General features: G+C 43.3%; 1 protein-coding gene across 1 annotated transcript in view; it reads right to left on the bottom strand.

The window, feature by feature from the left end:
* The window catches only part of LOC121627290 (bone morphogenetic protein receptor type-2-like), a 29047-nt gene extending 13943 nt beyond the window's left edge, over nt 1-15104 (bottom strand). The window contains exons 1-3 of the mRNA XM_041966127.1: nt 14169-15104; nt 4129-4314; nt 3623-3802 (exon numbers count right to left, since the gene is read on the bottom strand). Of these exons, the coding sequence (XP_041822061.1) occupies nt 3623-3802; nt 4129-4314; nt 14169-14247 (445 nt within the window). The 5' untranslated portion in view covers nt 14248-15104. The remainder of the gene's footprint in view (nt 1-3622; nt 3803-4128; nt 4315-14168) is intronic.
* Nucleotides 15105-15167: the final 63 nt, after the last annotated feature.

Here is a 15167-nt window from a genome sequence, read left to right as displayed (position 1 = left end):
AGCTTTAGCCTGCATTTCCCCACCACCGGGGAGGAAAAACATATGTAAGCAATGTAGGATTTAAAAATATTAAAAAATAAATCAGCTTTGATTCTGTCTTATTAGTAAGGAAATGCACTAAACAGATTTGTTCCTCAGGGATGTGTTTTGGGGGGGTAACACTAAATGTAAACATACCTCCACAGAACACCTTGAATTATCATGGTGAGAAACACCTGAAGCCTCTTGGCTCTGCCTGCACACATTGTTGTTGTGTTTTAACCTGATAATATTTTATTTCATTCTTCTAGTTTGCATTGTGCAAATAAAGTATTTTTGAGGTCACAGTCAGTGTTGGATAATACTGAAAGGTGTTTCTAACAAATAAATACTGCTGCTCTTCAGGTAAAACTCTAGCAGGGAAATGGAGTAAAAACAGCTGACATTTGCATGTGACTTCAAGACTGAAAAGACTGGCAAGTGAGCCAACAGTATGCTGTGTTTTTTCTTCCCTAATAGTAAGTTGACAAAATACACACAAACATTTAAATGCCTTTGGTATGCAAGTATGTGCGCTTGTGGACCATCAGGCAAGCCGTGAAACATGTGAAGGAAAAGAGAAAAAAATGCATCAATTAAGCCAAACCACCATGAAGCCTGGTCAACAGACTGGAAAGCAGTGCAGGAGGAGAGGATGTGTGGGAAGTGAATGGAGAGAGGGCGTAAAAGAAAATACATAAAAACAGAGAGAACACTAGGGAGCTGGTGAGATGGCAGGTGGACGCCGTTAGCTGAGATGGCTGCAGTTTTAGCTGTCAGGTATTTGTGATTAATGAAACTGCATCAGCTGGAGGTATGACTCTGGAGACAAAGAAACACACACCTTACATACTGTATGCCAGCTTTTGCTCCTCTTACACACCTTAACTCTCCACTCTGCATGATTGGTATAAAAGTCCACAACGAACGCCTGCATACACTCAGAAACACATTCGCCTGCATCCGTTACATCAGTCAACACACTGGTGCTGCTGCGAGACACCACCGTTATCAATAATTGATGGCTTCGAGAGCCTAAGGCCAGCTTTGACTGACATGCTAGCATGAGCGTGCACACGCAAACACATGAGGGTTCACACTGCTCCACTCAAATGCCAAGGTCAGTGAGTTCATAAACAGCAAGAGGGTTGCACAGGAAGCAATCTGATGCACTCTGACGCACGCACACGCACACGCGCGCACACACACGCGCACACGCACACACACACACACACAGAGTTTATAATTCTTCATAATATTAATGACAGTGGGGACTTCTATATCACCACAATCTTGGATATTCATAATATCACACAGCCTCAGTGCTGGGAAGCAATTAAGTACATTTACTAAAGTTCTAATTTTCTGGAACTTTATATTGTACTTATCAGATTTTATATACAAAGTATGAAATGATCTCATAAATTATGGCTGCTTTTTTTGCCAATCAATTTTCTGTCAATGAGTTAATTGTTTCAGCTATTATAAATGCAATGCATTCCTTTACAAATAAACATAATGCTGTGCCTTTTACTCCACTACATCTATATGAAAATTATAGTAACTTGCAGATTCTGATGAATTCAAATTAGAAACAACGAATAAATTATGGCATTTTATTCTAAATTACGTCAAGTGGTTCAAATTAACTCAACTTTCACGATGTACTGTACACACTTTAAATTGCTGAATCTACAAATTGGAAAGTTTGAGTTAGAAAAGTTTGCAAGACCACAATTATCAACACAACGAAACTAAAGGCTAGCGAGACTAGTGAGTACATACGTGATGATTTAATGTGCCCGACAACCTCTGTAGTCTCATGAACCACTTTGCAATCGCCTTTTTTAAGCTGTGTAAAAGCTTCAAAATTCAACAGGAGGGAATTTACTGGTGTATTTTAAGTCGGTGAACAAAATCTGAAAATCTCTTAAGCTCGTGTTAACAACAGACCAAAAACCTATTCAAAAAAATCTGTTGACGTCGAGACGAGGGAACTGGAAGTGCAACATCGTAACTCATGTCTGGGTTTGAGGGCTTATTCCTGCAGCACTCTATAGCTACTTTTACTTAAGTAAAAGATCAGACGACTTCTTCCACCACCTAGACCTGAGTGTCGTCATCCACGGCTGTTGGCATTAGATCACTCAGACAGCCAACTGACTCAAACGGTTTCCTACTCCTGATAATACTGGTAAGAATCTGCCCAGACATGTCAGGAACTGCTAATCAAGCAAAAACAGAGACAGGATTTTAAGTTAGAATACAACCCAAACTTAAACTTCAACAATTTATCAAACGTCCCTCTGACACTAAATGGTTATTCTTCCTCAACTTTCTCCGGTTTTTGTCTCGTCGTCTGTCTGCTCAGTGGAACAGTCACCGGCACGCCCGCAGACAGGCAGATGCACCAGACGCCTTGTAATCCGTGGAATGCAGAGAGACGACATGGATGGTAGAGTGTGTGTTTGTGTTTATGTGTGGGCAGGAGAGATGAAGATGAGCCACCGCCGCCGCTGCCGCCATCCCCCCTCCCCCCCCTCCTTCCTTCTCCTACCACACACATTGCTTCCATTCACAGCTAAACCTCGAAAGGAAGGAACAATTAAAAACACAACTGTTTGCTTTGGTTGACACCTTACTAAGAGCACACGAACAACTTAATAAACACAACAGATGGGAACTGATACTACACAGAATTCAATATCAACCACTTTCACAGCCCTTTAGTGCATATAACCTCTACCAGCTCTGAGTGAAGGCTCTAAAAATTCTACAAAGCTTATCTGTCTGTGAACCAAACCAATTCCTCACTGCAATTCACATATGTCAAGGTTCATAATGGATAACAATCAGTAAGCTGAGTTCTTAGCCATAGCTGAATGATGAAGCAGGGGAGGAGGAGGAGGAGAGAGAAAGTAGCTACAAGTAGGTGTAGGTACAACAGCTCTGGTGATATCAAACATCCCTTCATTCTTTCCTGTTAATAGCTTTGTGTTTCAGAGCTGTGTGGGCCTGCATTTGTTTCTTTGTTAGTCATTTTTCTTTCATTCAGTCCCCTCGCTTCATTGTATAAGAGACGACTGTAACCATGGCAGAAACGTTAGATTCTCTCTGGTACGAGAAATATGCTCTGGGTGAATTCATCAAAACAAAACAAAGGTAAAAGGTGCTATCTAAAATTAATTTAGACACTCTAAATCCAAAATAGAAAAATAAAAAAAAACAGCTTCCTTGGAATTCATCTGTGCAGTTGGACTGACCTGATGTCAAAAGTCATCAGTGGTAAAGCGATTTCCCTCACTGCCTCTACTTTCAAAAAATGGTCAGCTCAAATTCAATACTAAAGCTCTAAAAGTATTAGCGTAGGCCGAGATCTGGCTCTGAATCCATCCGGCTGACGTGCTTTTGTCGGCTAGCTGACAGATAGAGAAGGGAGACATATCATGACTAGAAAGAAATCCTTTGGCAAGAAATTAAATGAAACTCACTACAAATCAAGCATGGATTGGATGTCATCTCTTGCATGAGCACATGTACAGAGCGTAGCAGTGATTTAAAAACTGTGGTTCGACTTTGTGCGAGTGTGCATATGCGTCCTTACAGATGGGTTGTGCAGTGGTGGGGCTGGGCGGCGGGAAGTCCTCTGTGAAGTTCACATTGCACATGTCGCTGCCGCAGCAGCAGAAATGGTACGTCCCATTCTGGATCTGTGGAGGGAGGTTGGTCACCACGCAACGGTCGTCACGGCAACCCTGGTGGTCGCCCAGGTGAGTCCAGCAACCTGACAGAGAGGGGTGACAGATGAGGATGGGGACAGGGATTGAAAGACAAACACAGCAAACAAAGAAAATGTCATCTTTGAGTTTGCTAGCAACTGCTGCTAGCTGCTTCTTAATGGCCCGGTGGGGGGTCGCTCACATAACACACCGGCTAACCCGCCTTACACAGACGTTAATTCAGCTCTGTTACGACCTCCGCTGTCGTCTTATACAGAACAGTGAGACAGAATAATGGCACAACATTCCTGCCTTGAACAGGCTGCGTAAAAGGGGTTACAGTCTCACATTAAAGGTGGACTAAGTACGTCATAGGTCTCTCAAGATGTACCTTGTTTGACAAGTCGCACTTCGCCCGGGGGACTTTTCTCCCACAGGCCAAAACAGTGGCTGCCCTTGGCACATCGGATGGTGGTGTTCTCTGGGGACACCCGGCCTTCGCCCCCTGCGACTCGCTCCACCTCCCACTGCTGCTGCTGGTCCGTGAAGGCACACTCCCTCTCCTCGCCCTGCGCCGCTGCAAAGAGACAGAGGAGTTGGAGCAGAGTCAAATCAAATTTTTTAACAAAACAAAACAGAGCTGCACTCTTGTAATGGCAACAAGGCGAATGAAATGGTTGATGTCAAGAGGCAAGTGAATCAAATTCTAAGATGAAGGCAGTTTGTAAGTTTGTGTTGAGTACGTGTGGTGAGGAGACAGGGTTAGAAACAGCTCAACAGCTTCATTAATCTATGCCATTTTCATCACATCTCTATATTGATTGTTTCATCCACCAACACACAAACACTGATGCACATTTCTCCTAACTATTTTCAGATTGTAGATGACATCAAACATTTTCTAATAAAGCAAATTTACACATTGTTCATGTGTGAAAACACACACATGTACAAACACTTCCTGTCAGCTAAACCAGCTACAGAGACAGATTGATGGTGGTGCTGCGTCTGTCTATACAGGGCGACTCCACAGCTGAAAAATAGCTGTCTGCCTACAAAGACTGCTGCCTCTCACAAGCTAAAGATCAATAGAAATACCAATTTAAACTCTTGCCTGGAGGACATAACACAAACACATGCAGAGGCTTTGAAAGAAGGGTTTGAAAGAACGCTCATTAAAAACATAAACAAAAGATGATGACCATGAAAACACAGCGGAGAAAATGAAATGTCAGATATGAGAGATGGATGTTCAACATGCACGCTAAAGCTCCCACCTTGTACTTAATGAATTCAACTGATTTATGGCCTATGGCTTGTTTTGTATGTTGGCTTTACCAAAAATCTGAATGAACTGCAGAATGTGTGAGTGTCTTCAGAGAGAAAAAGACAAGCTAGAATGTGCCCGGTTGTGAAATGGACCTTTTGCTTGTTGATTTGGAGTGAACGTCTGAGAGAGCGATTCCTGGGAGACAGTTTGAGCCAATGTCAGAGTGTGTGTTTGTGTACATAGCCTGCATTGTGCGTAATTTCAGATAAGGGATACATGATGTGCCAGTTTGTTTCCATTACTCCCAGCTCCTCCCTTTCCTCCTTGCCGGGAAGAGGGGGGGACTGTTATGGACGGGTGGAGGGAGGAGGGTGACTGTGCCTTGCCCAAGGTCAAGTTAGCCTGTGTGGGCAGAGGGTGACGCGATGGAGTGGTAGCTCTGCTGGGCACGGCGCCAACTTTCCTCCTCTGCTCCCATCTGCAGATAAAGCTATCAACCCTGGCCTACTGTGAGCCTCGACTGCCCTCAACCTGTGGGCCTTTACTGCCTACTGTTCTGTGGGACTGACTGCCTACAGGGGGAAGCACGCTATGTACACGCAGAGTGGGAAAGGAGTTCAAACTAAGGGTTAAGTATGTGGAGGAATTTTCATTCTGATGAGGAAACTGAATTTCAATGAGCCAACAATGGCAATGCCAGGGTTAGCGGTTAAGTTCCCGACAGGGTAGACAATTGTCCATTTGCATGTATTTCCAGCACATCAACATGCTCCGGGTTAAAAGCACCAAAACGTACATGCCCTCAATAATTATCATACATATTATGTCACACTGTACATGTTCTCATTGTATCAAAATAAAGCCAAAAAAACAAACCTAACCCTACACCAAGCATGAAACACATCAGATACCGAACACAACAACATAGGCACAGAAATGTTTTCATTTCTGCCCAAAAGCCAAGCTCATTGCTCTTTGATGGAAGATGTGAAAAACAACCCATTTGATTTTCCCCCAAAAGAACACTTTTTGTTTAATTGCAGCGCATGATATGAAATGCAATGAACACAATAATAGTTGTTCAGATATCATCATTGTCTGACGTTCACAGACTTCTGGAGAAAAAAAACTTTTCAGCTGCTTGTCACTTCAGCGTCGTATGACGGGGAGGGACAGTCCATTAAACAGACAGGGGGATTCTTTTATGTGTACCATTATTATTAATTATTTCTAGGTTTGAGCATGTGTGATATCTACAGATAACAATCTGCTGATATATACAATACAAAGACATAAAAGACAGAATCATAAGCATATGTCCACACAGTTGACGCTTGCCGATGATTGGTCAATGGGACTGACAGCGAATGGCTAACAACAATAACAACTATTTTCGACATGTCAAAATAGACAAATAATTATAGAGGACATTCAGTGTTTGATGTATTTTTATGGATTTATTTTGCAGTCTCCAAAAGATAATGCAGTTCAAGGCTGGATTACAAAGCTTCTGAGAGCTTTTTCACCGCGGTAAGGGAAAAAAAAAAAAAAAAACATACTGTCACAGCCCTACTCAACAACAGTGATCTTTTCTGCCTTGAATACGCTTCCTTTCTAATTACCCAGAAATCGAGGGGAGTGGGCGGTGGAGTTGAGGACGTGAGTTGTAGAGGAGGAACTCTAGTAAAAAAAAAGAAAAAAAAAGGAGAAACATAAAGGAACAATGGAAGGAAGTGCCGAGCCACTGACAACACCCACAGACAGTTCGACAAATAGACTGACCTTGTACACCAAGATCTGGACAGAAATCCATGGAGCAGAGTATCTTCTGTCTTTTACCCAAAGCTGGGTAGATACTGTATCTGGCATTAATTATTAAAATTCTTACTAGAATTCAAGGCTGTGAAATCAAAAACCCCATTATGATGCTCGGTGAGCTCTTGGCCATGAAAAAAATGAAAAGGCAGATAAAAGGCTTTTGTTATGTTGTGAGTTCAGTGCAGAAATTGATTTTTGGGTTTCATTCACAAGTATGAATAATTTTTGCACTTCACTGTCAGAGGGGAAAAGGGTCTTTAAATACATTTCTGTTCTGTTTTTAAAAAAACACTACTAAGTATGCAGTAGGCATCACATACCCTGCTGATACTGTATATGAAGATAACAGATAATTGTTTTGTGTCTGGGCACGGCTGCATACGCTTAATGGAGAGCATAGACTGATCACACCGCAGCTCTACATTCGCACTTCCTCCTCACTCTTAACAAAACACCACGGTTATTCAGATTCTGAAATACATCTATTGGATCTAAAAGCTCACTACACAAAAAAGTGAACAGATAAGCAGGACGCTGTAGCATGGGATGGCGCTCAAACCACAGCAGTCACTTTGCTCATTTGCAGTCTGAGCCATGGGAGCACTTCTGTAGTCAGATTTCATTGGTTTGTCTGCCACTCTGCTTGCTTGTGGTTGGTACTTTTGCTCAATTCTGTCTTTCTTAGGAGTGTTTCTGGTTGGATGCCAATCTCTGTTTATCTCCGATTGGCCGAGGCAGGCCAGTGGAGCGAGACAGATGAGAGAGAGAGAGAGAGAGAGAGAGAGAGAGAGAGAGAGAGAGAGAGAGGAGTGGGGGTGGAAGAGGGAGAGAGAGGGTAGTCATATCAAAAGGCTTCAGAGTAGTTTTCTGCTCCAAGCCTGCTCATTGGATGATGGCGGGCACTGCTGAGTGTTTACCCATGGCCCAGTTATTTGCTAATCTCTCCCCCCCACTAACCCTCCTCCCCCAAATGGCCTTCGGTGCACCCTACCGCCCTCCCCGGACTACCCCCATCCCCTCATCCTCGTTGCTAAAAAACAACAGCGATCTAATCTGGTTCTCTCCTTCCTACTGCCAAGGCCCACTGGAGCGATGTAAGACACGGCAGTCTGAGACTTGATTAAAAGTCACAGAGTGCACTGATGTGTCAGTTGTTTGTGAACTTGGAACCAGTTGTGGTTCCGAGTTCACATCCAAGATTAGAGACAGAAACGGAGGCTGGGAGAGGCAGGAAAAAAAAGCAGAGGCGGCTGAAACGTGCTTGATGCACCTGTGCACGCACCATTTCCTCTGCAGGCATGCGTGCACTGTCCGCAGCCACTGAAGTAAACAAGTTGTGCTCTCTTGCTTGGGTTTGGGAGAACCGGCATAATGTAGCCATGTGGAGCCTTTGTACAATACTGACTCTGCCTCAGTATCAAAAATGTATGTATTTAAACACAGACCTTCTCTCTGGTGTTTGTCACCGTGTGAAGCAGATGAACACAACCCAGGAACCGATAATGTGCCGTCATGCATGGCCGGTGCATCCGCTGCCAAAAATGTTCAAACTGCAAAGGAGCACGATGCGCATGGTGTTTTTATCACTGCAAAGGCTTAAGCTGCTGTACGCCGACAGCCATCAGAAGCGTGTATCCGCTCTAATTGTACCTGCTGCTGGTGTTTGGGTGCATGCTTGTTGCTGAGGTAGGATGGATGAGTTTCAGGCGTATTTGCTGACACCCCCAATTTTCCAAGTCTCCTGGTTGAGTTTAAAGATGTGGGGGGGTGAGCAGGCTTTAATCTGTCCCATCTGTTGCCTCGGGACTGCCCACCCCCCTCAAAAACACCACCACTCAGTCTGTGTCTGTCTGGGTCTGGTACAGTTATGCTAATCCTGGGTTTTATACTACCCTCAAAGCTTAGAGGCCTCCATTATTGACCACGATGCATTTATACCAAAATTCACTCCCCTCCCTCCCTGTATACCTTAACTTTCCAGAATATGTGACACACAGATGACGGCATGCCCGAAGTGGTGTTTATAATCACGCCACGGGGGGTGTAATCTCAGATTATTTATGAACAAGCAAAAGTTTGCTTTCAGGCTGTCTGAATTTAGTCTTTGTTTATAAAACGTTTCCTTGTTGAGTAACCGAACAGCCATTACAGGCTTCATGGGCTCCACAATAGCTTGAAAGGCTGATTTTCCACTACACAATTCACTTCAGTGTCACCACTGGAGGCCTGTGGTTGATGGGTTTTTCACCTGTTCTACTAGTGGGGCTGTGACGTTAGACCTCATCTTTTTAAAAAGCTGAATTAGTCGATTCATTGATAAGTCGATGGAGACAAACGTTTACTGCCAACTATTCTCACAGTCGTCCAAATCATTTTTCCTGTTTCTGAATTATGATTCTATGCAATATTTATACTATAAATTGATGTGAATAGAAATATACAAATCTGAGGATACACATCCACAGATGTGACATCCCAGACACAAGAGGATATAAAAACGAGACCAAAAGCACCTTAAGGCTTTTAAGTTGCACACAATTCTCATTCTTTTCAAGGCTTACGTTGACTAAAATAGAAAAAAAACTAACCAACAGTTCATCCATACTCTGAGCAACATTTGCGCGGTCTGAACTTATTGTCTCTGCTGGTCAAGGAGAACGCTTCATGTTAATCATAGGCTGTCACTCTGAGTTACCATCTCAAGGCTGCACCTTTTGTTTTCTAAAACATTCACTAATTTCTCCTTTTTGCCAAACCAGAAGGTCGGCTGAACACTGTTCTATTGTATCTAGCTTTGCTTTTACTTCAGCTCAGAACTCAAACCAAGGTACCAGGAGAGACGGGCATCGATTTTTTCATCTAATAGAGTACAGGGCTAGCTGTATTAGAGACCAAATAGCAATCACCCCCTCTCCTCATTCCAGCATTCATTGGTCTGTTTCTAGCAATCAGTGTCATCTCTTCTCATGAAATAATGCTGTGGGCTGAGTGCAGCATATGGACTCAAAGTGGGCCCAGTGCTTTTACAGTATATCCTTCAGCTCAGGCAACTACTTCCTGTCTAAATTGCATTGCTCCAGTTGTGCAACTACTGATGCCAAACTGTTGGCTCAGAGTAAGTGCACATCATTACCTCTATTTTTGCTTCTACACACTGTTTGCTTCACAAGTTTACAAGCGACATAAACATTTTACAAGCTACTTTTCCACAGTTACTATCCTTGTGTTTACCTTCAGAGTGATGCTGCATCTACATCCAGGAAAGACTATAATGCACATTCAGCAGACTAGCTTGAGAGCCAAAGGTGACGCAGCTTGGTTGCATGAGCCCCTGGGCTTTGAGTAAAATCAGTGCCATTAACTGGAACACACACATTAATCACACACATTTTCACACCACTGATGTACAGAATTTGTTTCTATGCCTTGATTTGTTCTAATTATTGTGCTGCTTTCCTTCAGTCTCTGGTTTATAATTAACATAAAGCCTTTTATAACAAACATATACGTTTACTGGAATTATTGTTATAAATATGAATGCGGTATGAGCTGGTAATAGAATACAATAACTGAAACTATTAGACTGTGTTAGACTTGTCAAAAAAAATCAGCTACTTGATAATTAGTTTATCATTCAAGTTATTAATTTAACACAAAGTCCCAAAAATTTTCCAGTTTTTGGAAATTAGCATTGCACTTCAATCATACTGTCAGAGTCATGATGGACAGTTCAAGTGACAGGAATTGTATTACTTTTTTCATATATACACTATTTCTCCCCAGCACCTGAAAGCACATTGATGTGTTCCCCTTTAATCAATCATTAAAATAATCTTTAGTCACAGCCCATAATACATGAAGGAGATTTCTCACACTCTCTCTCCACTGTTACAGCCCTTCCTGTCTTTGTTTTCCAAATATCTCTGCTGCAATGTCACTAAGGCAAATTCCTGAGCATGTATAGTACTTGGTATTTAAGTAATTTTGATTCATCCTCATCCTAGTCTTCTCCATCCAATGTTGCTATTAAAACCATCAATTAATTGCCAGGGCTGACAGCACTCTGTACCCATCTTCCCATATTCTGTAGGCTCCAATCTGAGCTAGCTTGCGCGGAAAACACACTTGCAGCTGTTAAGCGCAAGTCTGTAATCTCGAGCCAATAACTTCACTTTCTGTTGAGTCGCTGATGTGACCATGGAGCCGACAGCTTCAAGAGTCCCCTGTGGCCCGCAGAGGCTGGAGAGATGTGGCCTGGTTGGGGAACAGTGGGCCTGTCAACGCCACAGTATGGGGCTCCAGAGACACAGTTACAGGTTTTGGACAAGCGGAGCAAATGAGCAGTCCATTTTATGCTATGGTATAATACTTCAGCTCTAATCCTCATTGGACCCTCAAACCCCCATCTTACCTGGAACAACAGTGAAAATGTCAGCCTGAATGTGGGCTGAGGCATACATTATGTGCACGAAAGTGCTACAAGATGAACTTGATAAGAACTTGGCTTCTGGGGAAGGTTGTCTGACATGTGCCAGGCAAAGAGGCTCTGAAGATCACACTGCACTGCATCTGCCAGATGAAGTGACCGGTAGTCCTGATGTAGCTTTCGTTTGTGAGACCTGTCTAGCAGTTGGTCAGACCTAGTTTATCTGCCCTGGCTAGCTTGACTTTTAGCTCATCCTTCTTCTCCTCAAAGTGCGTTTTGTCACAGTAACGATAGCTCTTGATGGCATAACCTACTCTGGCCTGAGGTACAAAACCACCTCTTTCAATCCATCGCCCCCTAACACACTGAGTGACAACATATCCGTCTCCAAGTGATGGCCCCGGACCGAAACACATTACACTTTGTCCCTGCTGCTACCAGTGACTTGATCTTTGGCTGCGGGCTGGCCTTGGACATGCTCGCCAGGTGCTTGTTCGTGATGTGTTACAGCCAAGTGCTAGTGCTAGTGCTAAACTAAACTGAAGAGTAGCATCCCACAATTAACATTTGACTTTGTTACTTTTCTGGAGAACATGTTCCCACACCATCAGTGCACTTCATTTTTTACCTCATAGATTTTTCAGTGTACTTTACTTAGCCACAGGCTAAGCAAAGCCATTAGCAGAGTGTGTGTGTGTGTGTGTGTGTGTGTGTGTATGCAAATGACCCTACAGACCAACATGTAACTGGTCAAAAATATTCTCAGTGATTAACTTATTAACGGTTAACCATTGGCATCCCCAGTTTCTACTCCAGATTTTGGAGCAGCAGGCATACACCCACACACTGATTAGTCACAGGGGACAGGGAGCGGAAGGACAACCCAAGCTCAGCTGCAAACAGGTTAAACACATGGCGGGTGGAAGGAAATGAATAATAATTTGAAAAAGAAATTAACAGTGGTAATAGGTGAGTTGGGAAAAAGGGATGATGGGAGGCAATAATGTAGCTGGAGCTGAGACAGAGGGAGCAAAGAGAAAGGTGTCAGGTCACAGAGATGACTAACACGCGCCTGCAGAATATAGGGCCCTGTGATTCCTCTCATCATCATCATTACAAGGATCATCCTAAGAAATGGGAACTGGCATATCTCTGCTTTGTATTCATGAAGTAAACAGCAGCACTGAGAGAGAGAGAGAGAGAGAGAGAGAGAGAGAGAGAGAGAGAGAGAGAGAAAAGAGAGAGAAAAGAGAGAGAGAAGAGAGAGAGAGAGAGAGAGAGAGAGAGAGAGAGCGCTGTTTGTCTCCTGTCTCTTTACAGTCATTATGCCAACAAAGTCTGACTGCTGGCCTAATTAATTTTGCACAGTGCCACGATTTGAATTTATTGGCTGTTTACATGGCATGCGTGCGTGTAAGTATCCATTAATCGTCCTTGTACTGATTATTGAGTGGATGTGTCAATTCTTTGCCAGTCACTGTAGTCGTTAGACTGCTCTCGAGGAATACGAATTTGCATGTCATGTCTCATACAGGTGATCTTATCAGGGTAATAATATTTGGTGATGATGAGAAATCTTTCAGCGAGTGTCGTGAAATGATGAATTACTGTTTCACATTTTGCTGAATATTACAATTTGGGACGAAAATTGCACTCAGCTTTTTCCTCCCCCACTGATCCTACGTCACAACCTGACAACTCATCTCTCCAGTAAATGCTTCATGTCCCGCTCTCAGCTGAATCACCCCTCTTCTGTGCCTTACTTATCTCCCTACTACAGTGTTTCTAATTTTGAGTTTAAATAGCAAGCTTTGCTCCTGTATTTGCTTTTGCATGACCTCATAATCAGAGGATGTCAGAAAAACTGTCTGAGCAAAAACAATTTAAGTCCTTGCATGTCATTTTATAGAAGTGGGAATTTAAAAAAACAAAACACTTGTCTGTTAAATGCAAATATAAATGCAAATAGGAGCATTGTCTCTCTGCACTACCAGCTTAAAGCGACGAGTGCAGTCAAACTGTGTATTTAAATTATGCTCCACACTCACAAATTTCCCTCTGCAACAGCAGTTATTATTCTGGGCTTCTGATAATACCCTGTCTATGAATGGATTGAGGAGCCTCAACAATAACACACGCTCACAGAAATGATAATACACTATTGAAAAGCTGTTTATACACACATTCACACCCACGTACTCGGCTGTAACATTGGATGAACAAACCCAGCTACGAGACCACCTATTTTCAAAACCCTGCAAAGCCTAAGCACAATGTTGAATTTCTATCACCTAAATTACCCATCTCGTAAAATACCTTCTGTCTTCCCACACATTCCATCCCCCCACCCACATGCATGCACTGTGCAGCCCAGCTACTATCTTATCATGCTCAAGGTCTCACAGAAGCCTGGCTTCATCCCAAAGTCTTGAACAGGGGGCACAACTTGGCAGACAAGGACTGCAGTATGTTTGGCAGTGTTTTTCCAGGCCTTTGTACACAGAATGATTAAAAGGGAGCCAGGGGTGCAGTTGCTGCTCTGCTCAAGAGCAGATATCTAGAAAGGTTTACTTAACAACTGTGAGATGAGTTACACAGAAGGAGTCACGCAGACATCAAGATGGATAAGAGACAGACAGGCAGGTCTGAGACATGTATGACATATTGATCTAGGATAATTATGTCTGATATTGTTATAGAATAATCACACACACATCAAGAACACAAGAGCTGTCCTAGTCCACAAAAAGTGAATTTGGATGGGGGCAAAAGTAGCTCAGACTGTGCAAGCGACATCTGCACCAAACTGGCTATGTGGACGAAATACACACAGCAGAAACCAAAAGGAAAGCATCAAATATTTATGGGAAGCACATTTCCCTCCTTCCAAAAATCAATTCGCTAACAAGCCACTTACCAGCCACAGAAGTCAGAAGAATCGCCAGGCAAACCCCAAATTTAGCGAGTGATTTCATGGTAATTCGGCCCATAGCCATGACAGTGTACACCGACTTTGGTCTCGTAGTTGGAGCTCCTCCAAGTCTTGTTATATTTCTTCTTCTAGTCCTCTTCTCGTGCAGACTTTGTTTTTACCCCCGTTTCCTCACGTCAGCTCAATAACTTGAACTGATCTCTCAGGCACGGAACACATTGATAAATGATGCGAAAAAGAGGCGCTGTTGTGTTGGGGTCAGTTGATGTGATAAATAACTAACATTCGCTGCCAATAAAACTTATGTTAGTACTGCTATCGACGCCACCACATACTGGGAAGATAAACCAAGCAGCTAACTTGTTTGGCGGATCTGCCATCTACGGCCAGCCAGCGAAAAACGTCCATATCTGCTAGCTAACATGCTAACTTAGCTGCCCAAGGCGACTGTCTGGTACTAGAAAACTTAGGCAAAGAAGGTAAATATCGCTAAAAAATAACCGAAACACAACTAATTCGTGTAAATGCACACCATTTTCAGCTGTACACTTTGTAAAAACGCCCACCCTTTCGACAAAACAGTGAAGAATTTGGCATTAAAAACGTTAGCCAATTAGCTCGGTTAGGTTCCAAGCTGCCTGCTATCGACGCTAACCGACGTTAGCCTAACAGCTAGCCAGTTAGTTAACCGCGTCCCGTCTCATTTCACGATTTTCGTTGTGCAAAAAAAGAATAATTTACAAGCCCAAAGCGTCTACAGTGAGCTTTTCTGGTCTGCGATAGATGGAATTGCTCCTCGCGTGCTGGCAGACGACGGGGTTGAGGGAATGGATATCTCTTGGGTCTGATCTTCCCCGAGGCGCTCGGCAGCGTTTGGCATTGACGGTTTGGAGCTCCGCTGGGCAGACAGACAGACAGGGCGGCTGGGAACGCCTCGTTTGCAGGCTTGTCTGGACCGCTCGTCTCCGGTATCAGATTGCTGTG

Source organism: Chelmon rostratus, chromosome 24 (assembly GCF_017976325.1).
Source record: "Chelmon rostratus isolate fCheRos1 chromosome 24, fCheRos1.pri, whole genome shotgun sequence".
Classification (NCBI taxonomy): Eukaryota; Metazoa; Chordata; class Actinopteri; order Chaetodontiformes; family Chaetodontidae; genus Chelmon; species Chelmon rostratus.
This window is presented reverse-complemented; position numbering and strand designations above follow the sequence as displayed.